Source organism: Gavia stellata, chromosome 2 (assembly GCF_030936135.1).
Source record: "Gavia stellata isolate bGavSte3 chromosome 2, bGavSte3.hap2, whole genome shotgun sequence".
In the NCBI taxonomy this organism is placed as follows: Eukaryota; Metazoa; Chordata; class Aves; order Gaviiformes; family Gaviidae; genus Gavia; species Gavia stellata.
This window is the reverse complement of record NC_082595.1, coordinates 86,387,484-86,401,362: the sequence shown is the minus strand read 5'-3', so window position 1 is coordinate 86,401,362 and position 13,879 is coordinate 86,387,484. Positions and strand designations below refer to the sequence as shown.

The window sequence follows — 13,879 nt, the reverse complement described above, 5'->3', positions numbered from 1 at the left end:
TCTGACAGCTCATTCGGCTTGACTGCACCCTCCTCTTTGGTTCCCGCGCCAGCCCCGGGCTAGGGCCGTCATTGTGCTCAGAGTCCCCTGTCGCTCTGCGAGTCACCAGGAAGGCAGACCCCGCAGCATCGGCTGGGGGGCTGGAAGTGGGGGGCTCCCTGGGGAGCTGGTTTCTTCTGGGCGCTCGTGACCAAATTCTTCATTCGCCCTCTGCACTTCTGGTAGTGCAGTGCCAGCGACCGTTGCAAACAAAAATTACTTTGCGTTTTGGGGAACACAAATAAAATGCAGCTAATTGGGATCTTTCTCCTTGTATCTTTTGCAGGCTAACACAGTTTCTGGTGAGCTGGCTTTAAAGAGTGGGGCCAGACAAGACTGTGTGTCTGTTGTCTCTACAGACAGCACCCAAACGGCTTTCCAGTCCCAGGGGTGTAACTCAAGCAAAGGAGACATGCAGGAGAATGACCTGTTCAAGGCTGAATTTATCCTGATTACGGACTCTGGTGATGAAGATGAAGCAGCCGCTGCCTCGAACAATGTTCATCGGCCTTCTAATGGCTACGGTCCCATCAGTGCTCAGCTGCTGGCCACATCCCACATTTCCCCTGGCACTGGGGCAGAGAAACCTCCTGGTGATGGGCATGTTCCAGGTGCTGCACTTCCCCACAGCACTGCTGATCTGCAAAAACATCAGGTAACCTGGTCTTTAAACTCTAGTGCTAAACTTTGCTTTCTAAAGCTTTCAGGACATGGACGCTGAGTCAGTTTGTAAAGCAGCTTGGCCAATTTATTCTTTAATTAGCATTTTTGTTGGCCATTCCTGTAATGTTTGGACTCTAAGGAGTTGTCCCAACCCTTCTGACTTACTGCCTCTCCCTATGGCTCTGGTGTATATATGGAGCGGGTAATACAGACCTATTGTTCTTTCCTTTAAGAGCAGATGATCATGACAGCCAGTTAATCAGAAAGTGTTAGATTCCTAGCTAGTCTAAATTGGCTAAGGTCGTTGAAATCAAAGGCGCCTGTAGATCATTTGAATTATTAGCATCAGACTTCCCTGGCCTATTTTTTTCCTCAGCACCCACTGCAGCCCTTTATGCTAGAGAAAGAAGCTGTCAAAATCCTATTATTCTGATTGTTAGTTAGCACTGACTTTGCACAGGTGTAACAAACTAATGAAGTTGAAAGGTCCATTTTATGTTGATCTTTATAGGGCACATTATTAATTTATTGAAATTTTAAATTGCCAACGGGAGAATTCAAAAAAGGGTCTTTGAAATTTTTCATTTTCAAAATGCATCAGTCCAATTTACTGCATGAAAAGTTAATATCTCTCATCTTGGAAAGAGCACTGATAGTTTTCAAGGGTGTATATGCAGTGGAAAACTCTACCTTTAGTAAAATAGCAACATCCTGCTCACATGGAATAAATTCAGACATTTCCTTTGACCTCCACAGGGTTTCCATCGGTTGAAAATGCCATTCTTCATCGATAATTTTAAAAAAAAAGTTGAGCATGGCTACTTTGTTGCTGAAAATGAATAGGACTTCCTATCTTGTGTTGAAATACTTGTGCTGCTCAATTTTTCATCAAATTCAGTGTCAATTTTTGATTGAGGAAATTGTGAATAAGAAATCCATTCTGGTTTGGGATTTACAGCATCATGAAATACTCATTTCTTCTGAGAAACTCCCAGTGAAGTCAGTGAGAATTGTACCTGAGAAAGTTGTAAAGGCATTGATAAATCTATGTAGGGGAAGCAGCTTGTAAAAGAATAATTGTCCTAGGGAAATACAAATTTACTTCAGCAATGTTCAGTATGCAGATTCTGCCAGGCTTACTTGGGTGGTTTCTTTAAAAGCTATTACAAAAAGTGGGTGGATTTTTTGTAAGACTGTGCGGAAAAATTCATATGCTGTAGCTTTCCTAAGCTTTTGATGACTTGACAAGCAAACAGAGATTTACCTGGTAAAGTAACAGAAAATACAGATTGCACAGAACAAGGAATTAAAGCCTAACTTTACTAGCTATTCACCTGAATGTGAGGAGAGACAGTATGTAGTATGGGTAATGCATATTCATCATTATTCTTAAGTTACAGTTTTTCAAGACTGTATGTACTTCCTCAGTCTTCATTTTCTAAATATCTCTAGCTGTCTCTATCTCTTCATAAGAAGATGGTTTTTACTAAGTTGCTTTTCACTGATGTTCTGATTCTTCTTCAGTGTTTCCTTGGGCATCACTCTTTCTGGCTTACTATCTAATAAGTATCATCAGTTCAGAAATGAAGGAAAATTATGAAATTATTAAATAGATGCATTATTTATCTGTTGGTACACTTCCTCTGTACAATGGATTCCATATAGAGGCTACTTTGTCAGTTCTAGGATTATAATGGCAGTATCATGTCCCACTTAAAAGTTATTACACATAACATTATGTTAATTTAAAAGCATAATTACACTATAGGTTTCCTGTCAGAGATGAGAAGAACAAGACCCAGCATTGGGGCCTATTGTGTGGCACAGAGGATCACTCTAATTGAACCAGAGGGCTCCTACAGCTTCATTCATTTCTGACTTTGTTTAAATGAAAGAAAATAAAAGAAAAGCATTGAAAAAATGGAAGCTTCTATTGTTCTTTGAGGCGTAAAGGTCCTGACTGATGTTGGAAAATGCTATGCCATATTCAAAGTCTGGGGAAAAAAAAGTTTTTTAAAAAATCAGTTATTCTGGTCTTCTGGACTTATTTGGAACTTTTTTGGTGATAGTTTAGTGTTTATACATTGTGCTTTAACATAAATATTAAAGAGAGTCTAGTTATGCGGGAGAGAGGCAGACTGACTCCTGCCCTCGGGAGTGCACCCTTTAGGGTGAGGGGGGCTGTGTCTGCTCCCCGAATGCCAGGACATTAACTCAGCTTGGAGAAACTTCTTGACTCACTGTGGGGGATCAATAGCCAGAAGGCTTTTTTAGCTAGTCAAAGTCACTTGACATTCCTCTGTCCAGTGCATGTCATCTGGTGTGGCTTTTCCAGACAGATCAGTCAAGAGTCCCTACAAACTCCTGCCATTGCCAGGAAGAATGCACCTTCCTTGCTGGGAGAAACCACTGTTCTGAATGGTATCTATATTAATTGGGTCTCAGCTTGCAGGCTGATTTACTATGCTGTTTCCAGAGATTCTGTCAAGCTTTCCACAGTCTCCAGTGCATATTTCTGGCTTTCAGGTTGCAGGCTGTGGTAGGGAATTTACTTTATTTTTTCCTATCTGTAATCAAATTCTACTGAGATCAAAGCATGATTAACTGGCTCCAAGACCAGTCTACATCAAGCCACATCCTCTCTCAGATATGATTTTTGCCTTTTGGGCTTTCCATTTGTCACAGTCTTTCCCTTTCCCTGTTTGACTAGCACATCTCTCACGGCTTTGCTGGTATAAGTAGCCACATTTTTTGTGCCTTTCCAAAACAATGTGATCTCACCAGAAAGACCACTTGCCTTGTGTCCAGCTCAGCTCTAACATTTCAAATGTGCTGAAGGCTCAATACTATGAGGCAACAAGATCTTTTTCAAGTTCCTTGATCCCTTCATGCCAAAGTAACCTTGCCACCTATTTAAATTTTCTCTATACGCTTTTCAGAAATGTGTATCTGAGGTGCTCCTGAGAAGAGAAAAAGGCTTGTAGTTGAATCGCAGACCAAAGGAACACAAATGTACTTCTGTCACTCACTTCCTCTGCACTAATGCAGTACAACTACAGAGGTGTTTTAAACCAGTACAGAAACTGAACAGAAAAAAAAGGCAAAACAAATCCCATTGATTGATGGAAGTTGTTATATCTCATCTGCCGGCACTGGTGAGGCTGCACCTGTAAAACCATGCTCAGTGTGGTGGTCCCTCACCCCTAAATTCGAGAGAGATATGAAGAAGGGAATGGAGGTCCAACACAAAGCTATAAAGGTGGCCGGGACACACATGAGCTGAGGCTGAGGGAGCCAGTTTTGCTGACTCTGACCAAGAGGCAGTCAAAGAGGTATCTAGGAACAGACCACAACTATTTGAAGGGCAGTTACAGAGATGATGGAGCCAAACTCTTCTCTGCAGTGGCAGGCAAGACAGCAATGGCCACAAATTGAAGCATGGGAAGTCCCAGCTGGACATCTGGAGAAGCCTCCTCACTGGGAGGTAGTGCAGCACTGACACAGGCTGCCCAGGGGGTGCTGAAGCCATCTCTGTTAGGGGTTTTAGAGACTTGGTGAGACACGGCCACAGCTGACCTGACCTGCTGGTGTTGGTGAGAGCCCTGCTTTGAGTAGGAGGCTAGACTAGATGACCTCCAGAAGTCACTTCCAACCAACTTTGATAGGATTCTCTGATCCTGTAAATAAGAGGGTGATAATCTATAGATGTAGTTAACACTGTAATACAATAGCAAAATGTTTTCAGAAGACTTGAATAATGGCTCAGTTAGCTCAGCACATAAATGTTCATTGGTGTTCAAACTGGAAGAAGACCACGGCAAAACGTCTTTATCATACTTGGAGGAGCATATTTATCATCTGTTACCATGAACATTTTCCTAGCTGCTTGTAAATCTTTCTTACTACGTTTTAACTAATTAGAAGTCATTGCACATCCTGCTCTTTCATTATGGAGTTTCATATTTGTTAATCTGTTGTCTTTGTAAGGGAAATTTATCTATTCTATTTTGAAATATAGAGATTTAATTCCCCAGTTTTGTTTTAGTAGTTGATCAACTTCCAGAACTCATTATTAAATTCAGCAGGCTGCTCCAAATTATCAGATGTATTACCATGTTGCTTTTTAACTTGTTAAATAATTTTCTGTTTCATGACATATTTAATATCAATTTTTCATATGCTTAAACAGTGGTAAATTATTCTCAGTTTCCAGTATTTTTTCTTGTTCTTAATTAGCAGCTTTTCCAACAAGAGTCATAATTTCTTAATCCAGTAGAGTATATGGTATTATAGTATCATGGACATTCATTTTTATATTCTAATATTTGCACTGTATATGTCCATTGGCTTTCCACTTTGAAATAGGACACCTTAACACACACATAAAATAAGGAGAAGTTAGTGAGGTTGTAAAGGCATTCTGATAGTTGGTGTTTATTTCTATAAATCAAGGCAATGCCTTGGCTTTTCTGAAGGTATCTTATACAGAAAGTATCTTCAGTTTACAAGGCTTGCTATTTGTTTGGTATCATTTAGCAGCAAGAGCTCACTTGTTTTAAATTATACAGGCTAATAGGGTTCTGCTGTGCATATTTAGCCCATGTTTAGTGTTTTAGGTATAGTTTAGCCTTTTAAAGCCTGTAAGTCTTGCTCTCCTATCACAGCTTCTTCCAGAACGTGCACTCACTTGGAAATTATGTTTTGTACTTGTTTTTGTTTTGTGATGTATCAATACTATATGATATAATAATAATAATAATTCCTCTCTCTTATGGGGAAGATATTTGTATTAAAAAATAGAATTCAGAAGCTGAGCCAAAGCCATGTGCAAGTCGTGTATGTAGAAACTGGATGTTGTAATTGTCTTTTATAGAATAGCATAATCTTTTCAGGCTATCAGACAATAGATAAATAAGTGTTCTTACATTTATATGAAGTTTGTACAGATTAGAGTCAATTTCCCTGCTTTCAAATTGCTCAGTCAAAAGTTAGGTGATAATTTATAACCTTTTGGTTTTACAGTTGACTTAGCTCACTATTTCATACGGATATGTTTTATTCATACTGTGTATACCTCAGTTTTTAATTTCAGCATTATAATAACTTGGAAGATTTTTGAGAGAATTTCTTTCTTTAGAAGCATAAAACTGTATAAAAGGTTGATAATATACTTGTATGCTCTAATTAGTTTTGACAAATCCTAATTAGAATAGACCTAAGAAAAAAAGCACTCATGAAAGAGCTCATTACTGTTTTATTAGTGTATTGTAAGACTGTGGAGAAGGGGATAAGGACTCTCATATGCCTGCAAACTGTCAAACGCACTGCTCTGTGAATGCCAAGAAAAGTGAAAAACAAACTGAATGTCTGATTTAAGTAGTTCTGAGAAAATTTCTTGTTCTGATATCACAGTGCTGCAGAAGGTGTTGTTTACTGAAAGAGAAAATGAGGACTTGACTTGAATCTCATTTACAGAAAGGCTACTTTCCACTGAACTGGTAAAGTGAGATGGGACAAATTGTAATTTTCTCACTTTCCATTGCATTTGAACAACGTGAATGACATCACATGATTCTGGACACTGAGGGCGCAACTGTCTTGGTTTTTACCTAAAATGAAAAATACAGTAGCCTTGAACCTCATTTATGTCAACAAAACTGAGGTCTCATAAAAATAAAGTAACACATAACTTGTCTGCACTCAGTCACTTCCCTGAGAGCTGTATCCAACAGGCTGTATCCCCAAGCTTAAGACAGCCCTGTGCTTTTAACCCACAGAGCAGTACTAATGGAAACACTATATGTAAGACCACAGGACTGAAATGTGGGGTGCTTAACAGTTCCGCAGGTTCCACCTATATTAACATTTCTGTTTTTCTTTTTTCTCCAGTTAATTTCTACTCTTTCCACCTCTGATCATCTTTCCTCTAAACCACCTGCTGTCCGCTTAATTTCTCCAACTAATCAGAAAATAGTGTGTGGTGCCATGGTTAACCTGAATCAAGCCTCTTCGCTGGAAGACTCCCATAACAACTGGCAGTCAGCAATCACGTTTTCTAAGCAAGATTCATGTCTCTACTTTCAGCCTGCTTCCCATAGTTCACCCCTCTCTATGTCTAAAATATCTTCTTCTGCATCAAATTGTTGTTACTCTACTCCTCGATTGTATGATAACCTACAAACACCAAGTCTCTATACCCCTGGCTGTATTTGCAAAATGGGAGACTTTACCACATCCTCCGTTCCAGCAAAGAGCCCAAGTCTTTCCCCTGATCCTCCATGTTCAGCTGAAACTCAAGGATCTTCAGCTCAGCCTTTATCCTCCAGTTCTTCCAAAAGATTGAATGCTTTATCTCCTGTCCCTGTACATATACTAACACATTCATTATCTCCTAGCCCTAAACCTTTGTCTCCACCCTCTCTTTACGGCTCCTCTTCGACCATATGTAGTCTGAATGAGCCTTGCACAAAAATGTCATCTACAGGAAATTTAGCAAAGTCGGGAGTCAGATCCCCTCTGCCAACCAGACTAACCCTCTTAACTGCTATTTTGAGATCAGGCTCTTCTCAGCGGAGACCGCTTTCCCCTGCTTCTTGTTGCACATTTTCTCCTAGCTCCCTTGGTTCCTCAACACTCGCAATAGATCAAAAGTCTGAAACAACTCCCCCAACCCACAAGAAAGCTGTTTCAAGCCCTCCTATAAGGCCAGATTCTCCCAGCAGAGAGGAATATTGGCTTTCAGGATGGGGTCAGCATCTGCCTTTACCCTCCAAGCCTCGTTCCACCCCTAGGGCAAGGTCTCTTTCTCCTAAAAAGCACCTTCCAGTCAGAACGCTTTCTCCAGACTCCCGAACTGCTCTGTCATCCCCTGTCTCCTCCCATAGAAAATCAGTTGCCTCTCCAGGTTTGCAGTCTACGCTGCCTCGTCCTTGTGCCCCAGCACCCTTTTCCCTTGCACACCCTACCTCTCCTCCTCCAGAAGGGCTGCAGTATGCTGCCTCCAGGTCCCGGGCACCTCAGAAGTCTCGGAGAGTACACACTTACTCACCCATCTTTACCTGCCAGTCATATCCTTTGCTTTCTTCTACCAGTCTTAGTGGCATATTCTCCCCCACCCTAGAAAAACACTCATCTCCTTCCCCAAGTCTTTTGCATTCAGCTTCTAGATCTAAATCAGATTCATCCCAAACGTCTGTTCAGGAGACGAGTGCCTCCTCTCCTACCCCTTCAAGTGTCTCAGAGCAGTGGTCTCTCTCACGACCTCATTCTACTCCACCGGTTCCACAAACTGGTAATATTAATTCCCATCCACTTCAGCGTAATTCTTCACTGGTGCACACAAATTATAGGTCTAATTCCTCCTTTCCAAGACCTGAGCAATCTGCCACCTCACCGGTGTTAAAGTGCAGATCTCCTGTCTCAGACAAGTCACCAGGCACACTGCCATCAAGACCCAGAGAGCTGACTTCACCACAATCTTTTACCCTGCATCCTGACCATGAAAACATCAAACCCAAGGTACTCTTGGTGCATGCTTATTTTCTAATAGTTCTTTGTCCCTGTAGGAAAAATCATGTCTGTGTTGCACAATGCTAATAAAATAAATGAGCTGTGGAAAAAATGTTTAAAAAGGAACTGGTTTTGCATTGATAGTGGAGATAGCAAAGACTAAATCCTACCATATCAAATTGCTAGCAATGTGTTATGGGGGAAGATGCTGTAGGAATTCTTTAACATAAAAATAAAATACTTTATACATGAGTGGGAGGAGATGCTACTGAAGATTTGGTCCAGTGGCTCTGATATACATTTGGGGCACTTATTTTTGAAGCTCACTTAAAACACTGATGTGTCAAAAATAAACCATAAACCATGTTCTATACACCCCATGCTAACATAAATCCACGTGTATTCCCACTGAAAGTAGTAAAAGTGTGGTGATCTTAGGTGGAGGGCTGAGCTAGAAGCAGCTTAAACTGATTGATGTGAACTGGCTGTTCCAGTGACAACCTATTCCTAAGCACCCCATCCAGCCTGTCCTCCACGCTCCCCAGAAGGCTGTACTCACCCCAGCCATTCTGTGCCTCTCTGGCACCAGCCCAAAGGCACAGCTGAGCTCAGCCTGAGCAAGGGCTATGGGGCCAAGAGCCAGAGAGGGAAGGCAAGGACAGTCTCCTGCTTCTTCCCTTTCTTTGGTACTTTTTTCATCTTGTTGTGCTAGACAGAGGGCGAGGGGGAAAAAAGCCAAGCTTCTTACAACATGGGCTACTGCAAATACAGAAGTCTCACACTCGACGGATCAGCCACGCTCCTGCTGTTTGTCATCCACCCAAAGGCAGGAGAGTCCCAGCAGAGTGAGAATAAGCAATGATGGCGATTGCTGCAGGAGGGCTTGGGAACCAGTCACACTTTAAACCTAAAGATAAATCTCAAGAATGGGAAGGGGAAGGAAAGGAAAGCTGATCAAAAACATGCAGCAGGTAGGTGAAAACAAAAGGAACTGCTATGCAAAAAGGAAGAGCTGGTAGCAGAAGGCATCAGAGCTGCAGAAGGCTTTCCAGCCTCTTTTATCTTATCTTTGCACTCCGTGCTTCTTTTGTGCCTCCTCTTGCTGATATCTGAGCTTTGCCCATCACAGAAAGGCTATCATAGTTTATTGATTTATTTGTTCACAGCACAAAATTACAGCCTGGTCTGCCAGATCACTGTGTCAGATGTGTTCCTAACAGCTTGGCCATGGCAGGGGTGACTTGAACTGCTTGGAAAATGTTAATTGAAAATGAGAGGTTTAAATCAGCACAAAGTAGCAGTTGTCATGAATGGTTCTTTTAAAAACCAAACAACCCAAGAGGAACCATTGTACCAAGCACAGCTGTACAGTGTCGCTACACCCTGTCAGTATTACTTAATGAAACAAAAAGAGAAATGAAATTGTAGAAATTCCAAGGAAAAAAGCCCCCAAGACAAAACTGGAAGGTGTGACTGAGCATGCAGATTGCAAAGCAGTTGCAGTTTCTGCTAGTCAGTGCAATGAGCACTGTGACAGTCTCTGGCAGTGAGGAAATTCTCTGCTTGTGACACAGAGCTATTGCCTGGGTTTATATATGCAGAGGTTATTACACCCTTTCTGTCCTCCCTACTGTCCCTTTTCCTGCTAATTCTGCTTTACTATGCAATACACTGCCACTTTTGAAACTGCCCTACCATCCCATTGATTGAATATCAATTATAAGCAAACAAGGATGCATTTTGTGGATATGCCAGTTTTAATACTTAGAATTTTGGTCTTCCATCTTACTTCAGTGTGCAGTATTTTCTGTCTTATCTGCATATAGATTTTGTATATGCTTAAATATATATATGAACCTACACGTATTTATAGCAGGGTGTTGCTGTCTAAATGTTCAAATGGCAGGATTCAACTCACATGACTTTTGACATTTGAAAGTTAGATATCCAGGCACAACTTGGGCAATTCTATTATAGCTAGTAAAGAGAATATGGTGTATTTACAGGATGATTTTATTTTACCTTTCTAGGTGCCTATTTTGGGATGAGATGAATTATCCTGTAGAAATGCCTATGACTATAAAAGGCATTAGTTTTGACTGAAGCACCTAAATGGAAAACATCCAAGTTAGAATCACTAAATCTCATATAAATTACTATCCCCCCTCCCAAAAAAAGAAAAAAAGTGCATTTCCAGCATTTACATTCATCTGCTTTGCCAGACTGTTCATTCAATATGATTACTGTGATTATTGACTTCTTGAATGTCTGTCAATCTCCACCTTCTGACTAAGAAATATGAGTGAAGTTGAAAGGAAACATAATATTATCTATACACTGAATTAAAAGGTGGTGTTCTACAATATTTCAAGAGAGGTGCAAGGATGATATAAATTTCTCTTTTCTGAATTAAAATTTTGGCCCCTCTGCTGTCATCAAGTCTTTTATTAGATATAAAGTGAAGAAAAATGTGACAAAAAACCGACCCAAAGTACAGCATGCTGCTCAGCCTATTATCTCATAATCACCAGCATTCACTGTTGCAGACAGCAGTACATTAAAAAAACTGACCTGATTAATAAGCAACTTTATTTCTGGGTGACTATCACAGAAATAATCAACCAATAACTTAAAACTCTATTATTGTGTGAATTTATGATTTTTGTTAGAATGTTACTGAAAAGGGAGCTATGTAGCAAATCCCTATTTAATTGTTAAAAAAAAGAAATTCCAGCAGTCATGTTGTTAAGAATCCTAGCTCTTGAACTCATGTAAGTATAGAAGAATCTCATCAATCGTTTAAAAAATATTGAATTCAACCTCCTTAATTGCAAAGAAAATGTAGAAAGTATGGTTTCTAAAGAGTTAAAAATAACTGGGCAAGCTAATATAGTCTAAAATATAAATTGTTTAAAAAGAGTAATTTTTAAGGCTGGTCTTAGAATTTTTGTACCCAAAACCATGCATTTTGTATGGTTTAGATTGTCAGTTCTGTATGCTTGGTTATAGTGTAAGATTTCCTATACTTGTTTTGAAATATTTGTTTGGGTGCTGGAATTATTTATTCAGGAGATGAAAAGCTGTGTCATGACTTACATGCTCTATCCACGCACACAGTTAATTCAGTGTTTAAGGATCCTAATTAGTGTCATTAAAGCCAGTCACAGAAATCCCTAAGAGTTAGTGGTCCAGGATTACAGCACACAGCAGCAGTTGTTGAGGTGTATGTACTGGCAGAAGTAGCTGTGCATTGTCTTATCAAATCACAAGCAAACTTGGCAAAAACTCACAGCCTCTTCTGATACTCATTTAAGGATAGTAGTCAGTAGAAAGTGGACAAAATCACTTTGGAAGTTATAAGCTGGTACAGGGAATTCTCTTTATCCTACTTCATTCCTAAAACCAAAAGATGTACGTTACAGTCCTTTAAAATCTGAACAGAAACATTAGATTTTCTTTAAGAAATAGCTTCCCTAGGTAATACGTAAGCATTGTATTATTGCAAGGTGTTTGCAAGACAATTGGAATCTTCTTTCATTCTGTCATACCTTTCTCCTCTCTTCCCTCTCTCTCCCTCTCTCTCTTCTACCCTGTTTTACTTTTCTTCCTGCTTTCTGGTTTACCCTTTTAGCAGCACAAGATCAAGACAAGCTACAAGGCATTTGCAGCAATCCCTACAAACACATTACTTATGGAACAGAAGGTTAGTGTTTGCTCAGAAACATGGGAATTGCGTTGTATATTTGAGACCATTCAACTTTATGTACATATTCTGACATTTCTGTGGGGGATATTGTAGAATGTAAGCTCTGGGAACTAACTGCTCAATATTATAATTACAACCATTTTTCAGGGTCAGCCACTTTCCACTGAAGCTCAAAGCCTTCACTAATCTGAATTTCTGCAAGTAAATTTACTGTAAAAAAACCAAGTGTTCTAAAGGAATTGCCATTTATGACAACATCTCAAAGTCTGGTTTGTTATTGGAAAGTGTCTGGAGCACTGTTGTTCTGGGACCTACCAATCAGTAGGTCTTAGTCAGTTAATGATTGTTCAATGGCTGTGCTTATACTAGTAAATTTAACATCCCAAGATATGCAACTTTGACCAGCCGTATTGTTAAACTGTGAGAACGCTCCTGGCCATTGCACTGACCTCTGTTAACTACCATTCTCCCAAACAACTTCCCTGAGCACTTCAACAGTTAGCATGGGCCAGGGGTGCATTCCCAGTACATAGTTTGAGGTGATAATCCTTTTCTGTAGGGTAAGATTATAGATCCAAAGAACAGTCTTTAGTGCATCGATTTACTACCAAAGACACAGCCAACAAAGCCTGGGTTGTATAGTCCTTATTTAGAGAATGCAACTTTGGAAGTCAATTGAAAATTTAAATTTTGCATGAAGGGTTCAAAGTACCTACAAATGTCTATTTTTAATTTTTTTCCCCTAGTTAGTTTTGCACAAAAGAATAGCCAAATAAGTTTAACAAAAAATTTCTATGATGTGCAAGTGTCTTATATGTTTAAAGATACGCTTAATCACCCTGACATCCAGTTTATAGCTTTATCAGAGAAGTCTTTCTGTTCAGGACCTAGTTCAGGAACTTAGCCTCTGATTAATTTCTGTAAGATTAACATTCCTAACTACATGTTTAAATACGTATTCACATACACAGCTCAGTTGGTTTCACTAGAAGTTTGCAGAGCCTAAAGACATTGGAGAGCGTGAACTTAACTGTGTAAAAATTTTGAAGATGATAATTTTTTTCCTTGAAATATTACTGATTGTGGTCTAGTAGTTATCAGATAACTGCTATAAATAAGATTTTTTTTTTCCAAAAAAGTAATATTTCTTTCTTTTCCAATGTTCTTTTAATCTTGAAAGATTTTTTTAATCATTTGCCTAAAACCTGGTCCATTCCTCACTTAAATCTTGAATCAACTAATGAGGGTTATGTCTGCTTTAGCATGCAATGTGGTCCCGTAGAAATGGCTCTGAAGAGGAAAATAGCTGATACAGGGGATTCTAGACCCCTACAGCATGTATTTTGGGAGGGTTTTGTTTGGGCAGAGTGCCTGTTAGTGGCTTGAAGCATTTGATGGACTCCTGAAGTGCTACTTCATGGTTGACTTCATCTGAAATGTTTGTGCACTCTTATGACTGCACCACTCTGCAAACCAAGCCAGGTAGGTGACTTTGAGCAGGGTATTCACTCTAAGAGCACACTCCTGATGTGAACTGGTGGGTTAATGTCAGCCATCTGATTGATTGCACTTTTTCAGAAGAAAGGGGATTCCTTTTGATGGTCTTGCTGAGACTCTCCAGGGCATTGAGTCACAACCTGCATGTTACTTATCCCCAATCCATAAAACCAAATTGTACAATCTAATGCCAGTATCTGTAGAAAAAGTAATGACTCAAAAGATATCTGTGTTTAGATAGACTTTTGGTTATGCACCACTTTATTGAAAATGCAAGCCTTGGTGTACCCTTCAGTAGTGAGAGCACAGTCATGTATAACTAAAAAGAAATTCTCTGCTACAGGATTGCCTTCGGGAGAGGCTCTTGACTAATTTGTTTTCTAAACTGTATGTTTCAGCATGGCCTGACTATGTGCTTTCTCTCATCTTGGGAATTATGGATAATAATCTCCTATTGATCTGTAC

The 13,879-nt window shown here is 39.8% G+C and overlaps 1 protein-coding gene across 7 annotated transcripts in view; it reads left to right on the top strand.

Moving 5' to 3' along the window:
- Nucleotides 1-13,879, top strand: part of MLIP (muscular LMNA interacting protein) — a 117,836-nt gene that overhangs the window by 46,878 nt on the left and 57,079 nt on the right. For 3 of the 7 annotated variants that reach the window (XM_059832404.1, XM_059832389.1, XM_059832409.1), the window contains exons 3-5: nucleotides 326-694; nucleotides 6,592-8,220; nucleotides 11,843-11,914. In XM_059832404.1, the coding sequence (XP_059688387.1) occupies nucleotides 326-694; nucleotides 6,592-8,220; nucleotides 11,843-11,914 (2,070 nt within the window). The remainder of the gene's footprint in view (nucleotides 1-325; nucleotides 695-6,591; nucleotides 8,221-11,842; nucleotides 11,915-13,879) is intronic. The other 4 variants (XM_059832397.1, XM_059832423.1, XM_059832417.1 and 1 more) reach the window with 4 other exon arrangements.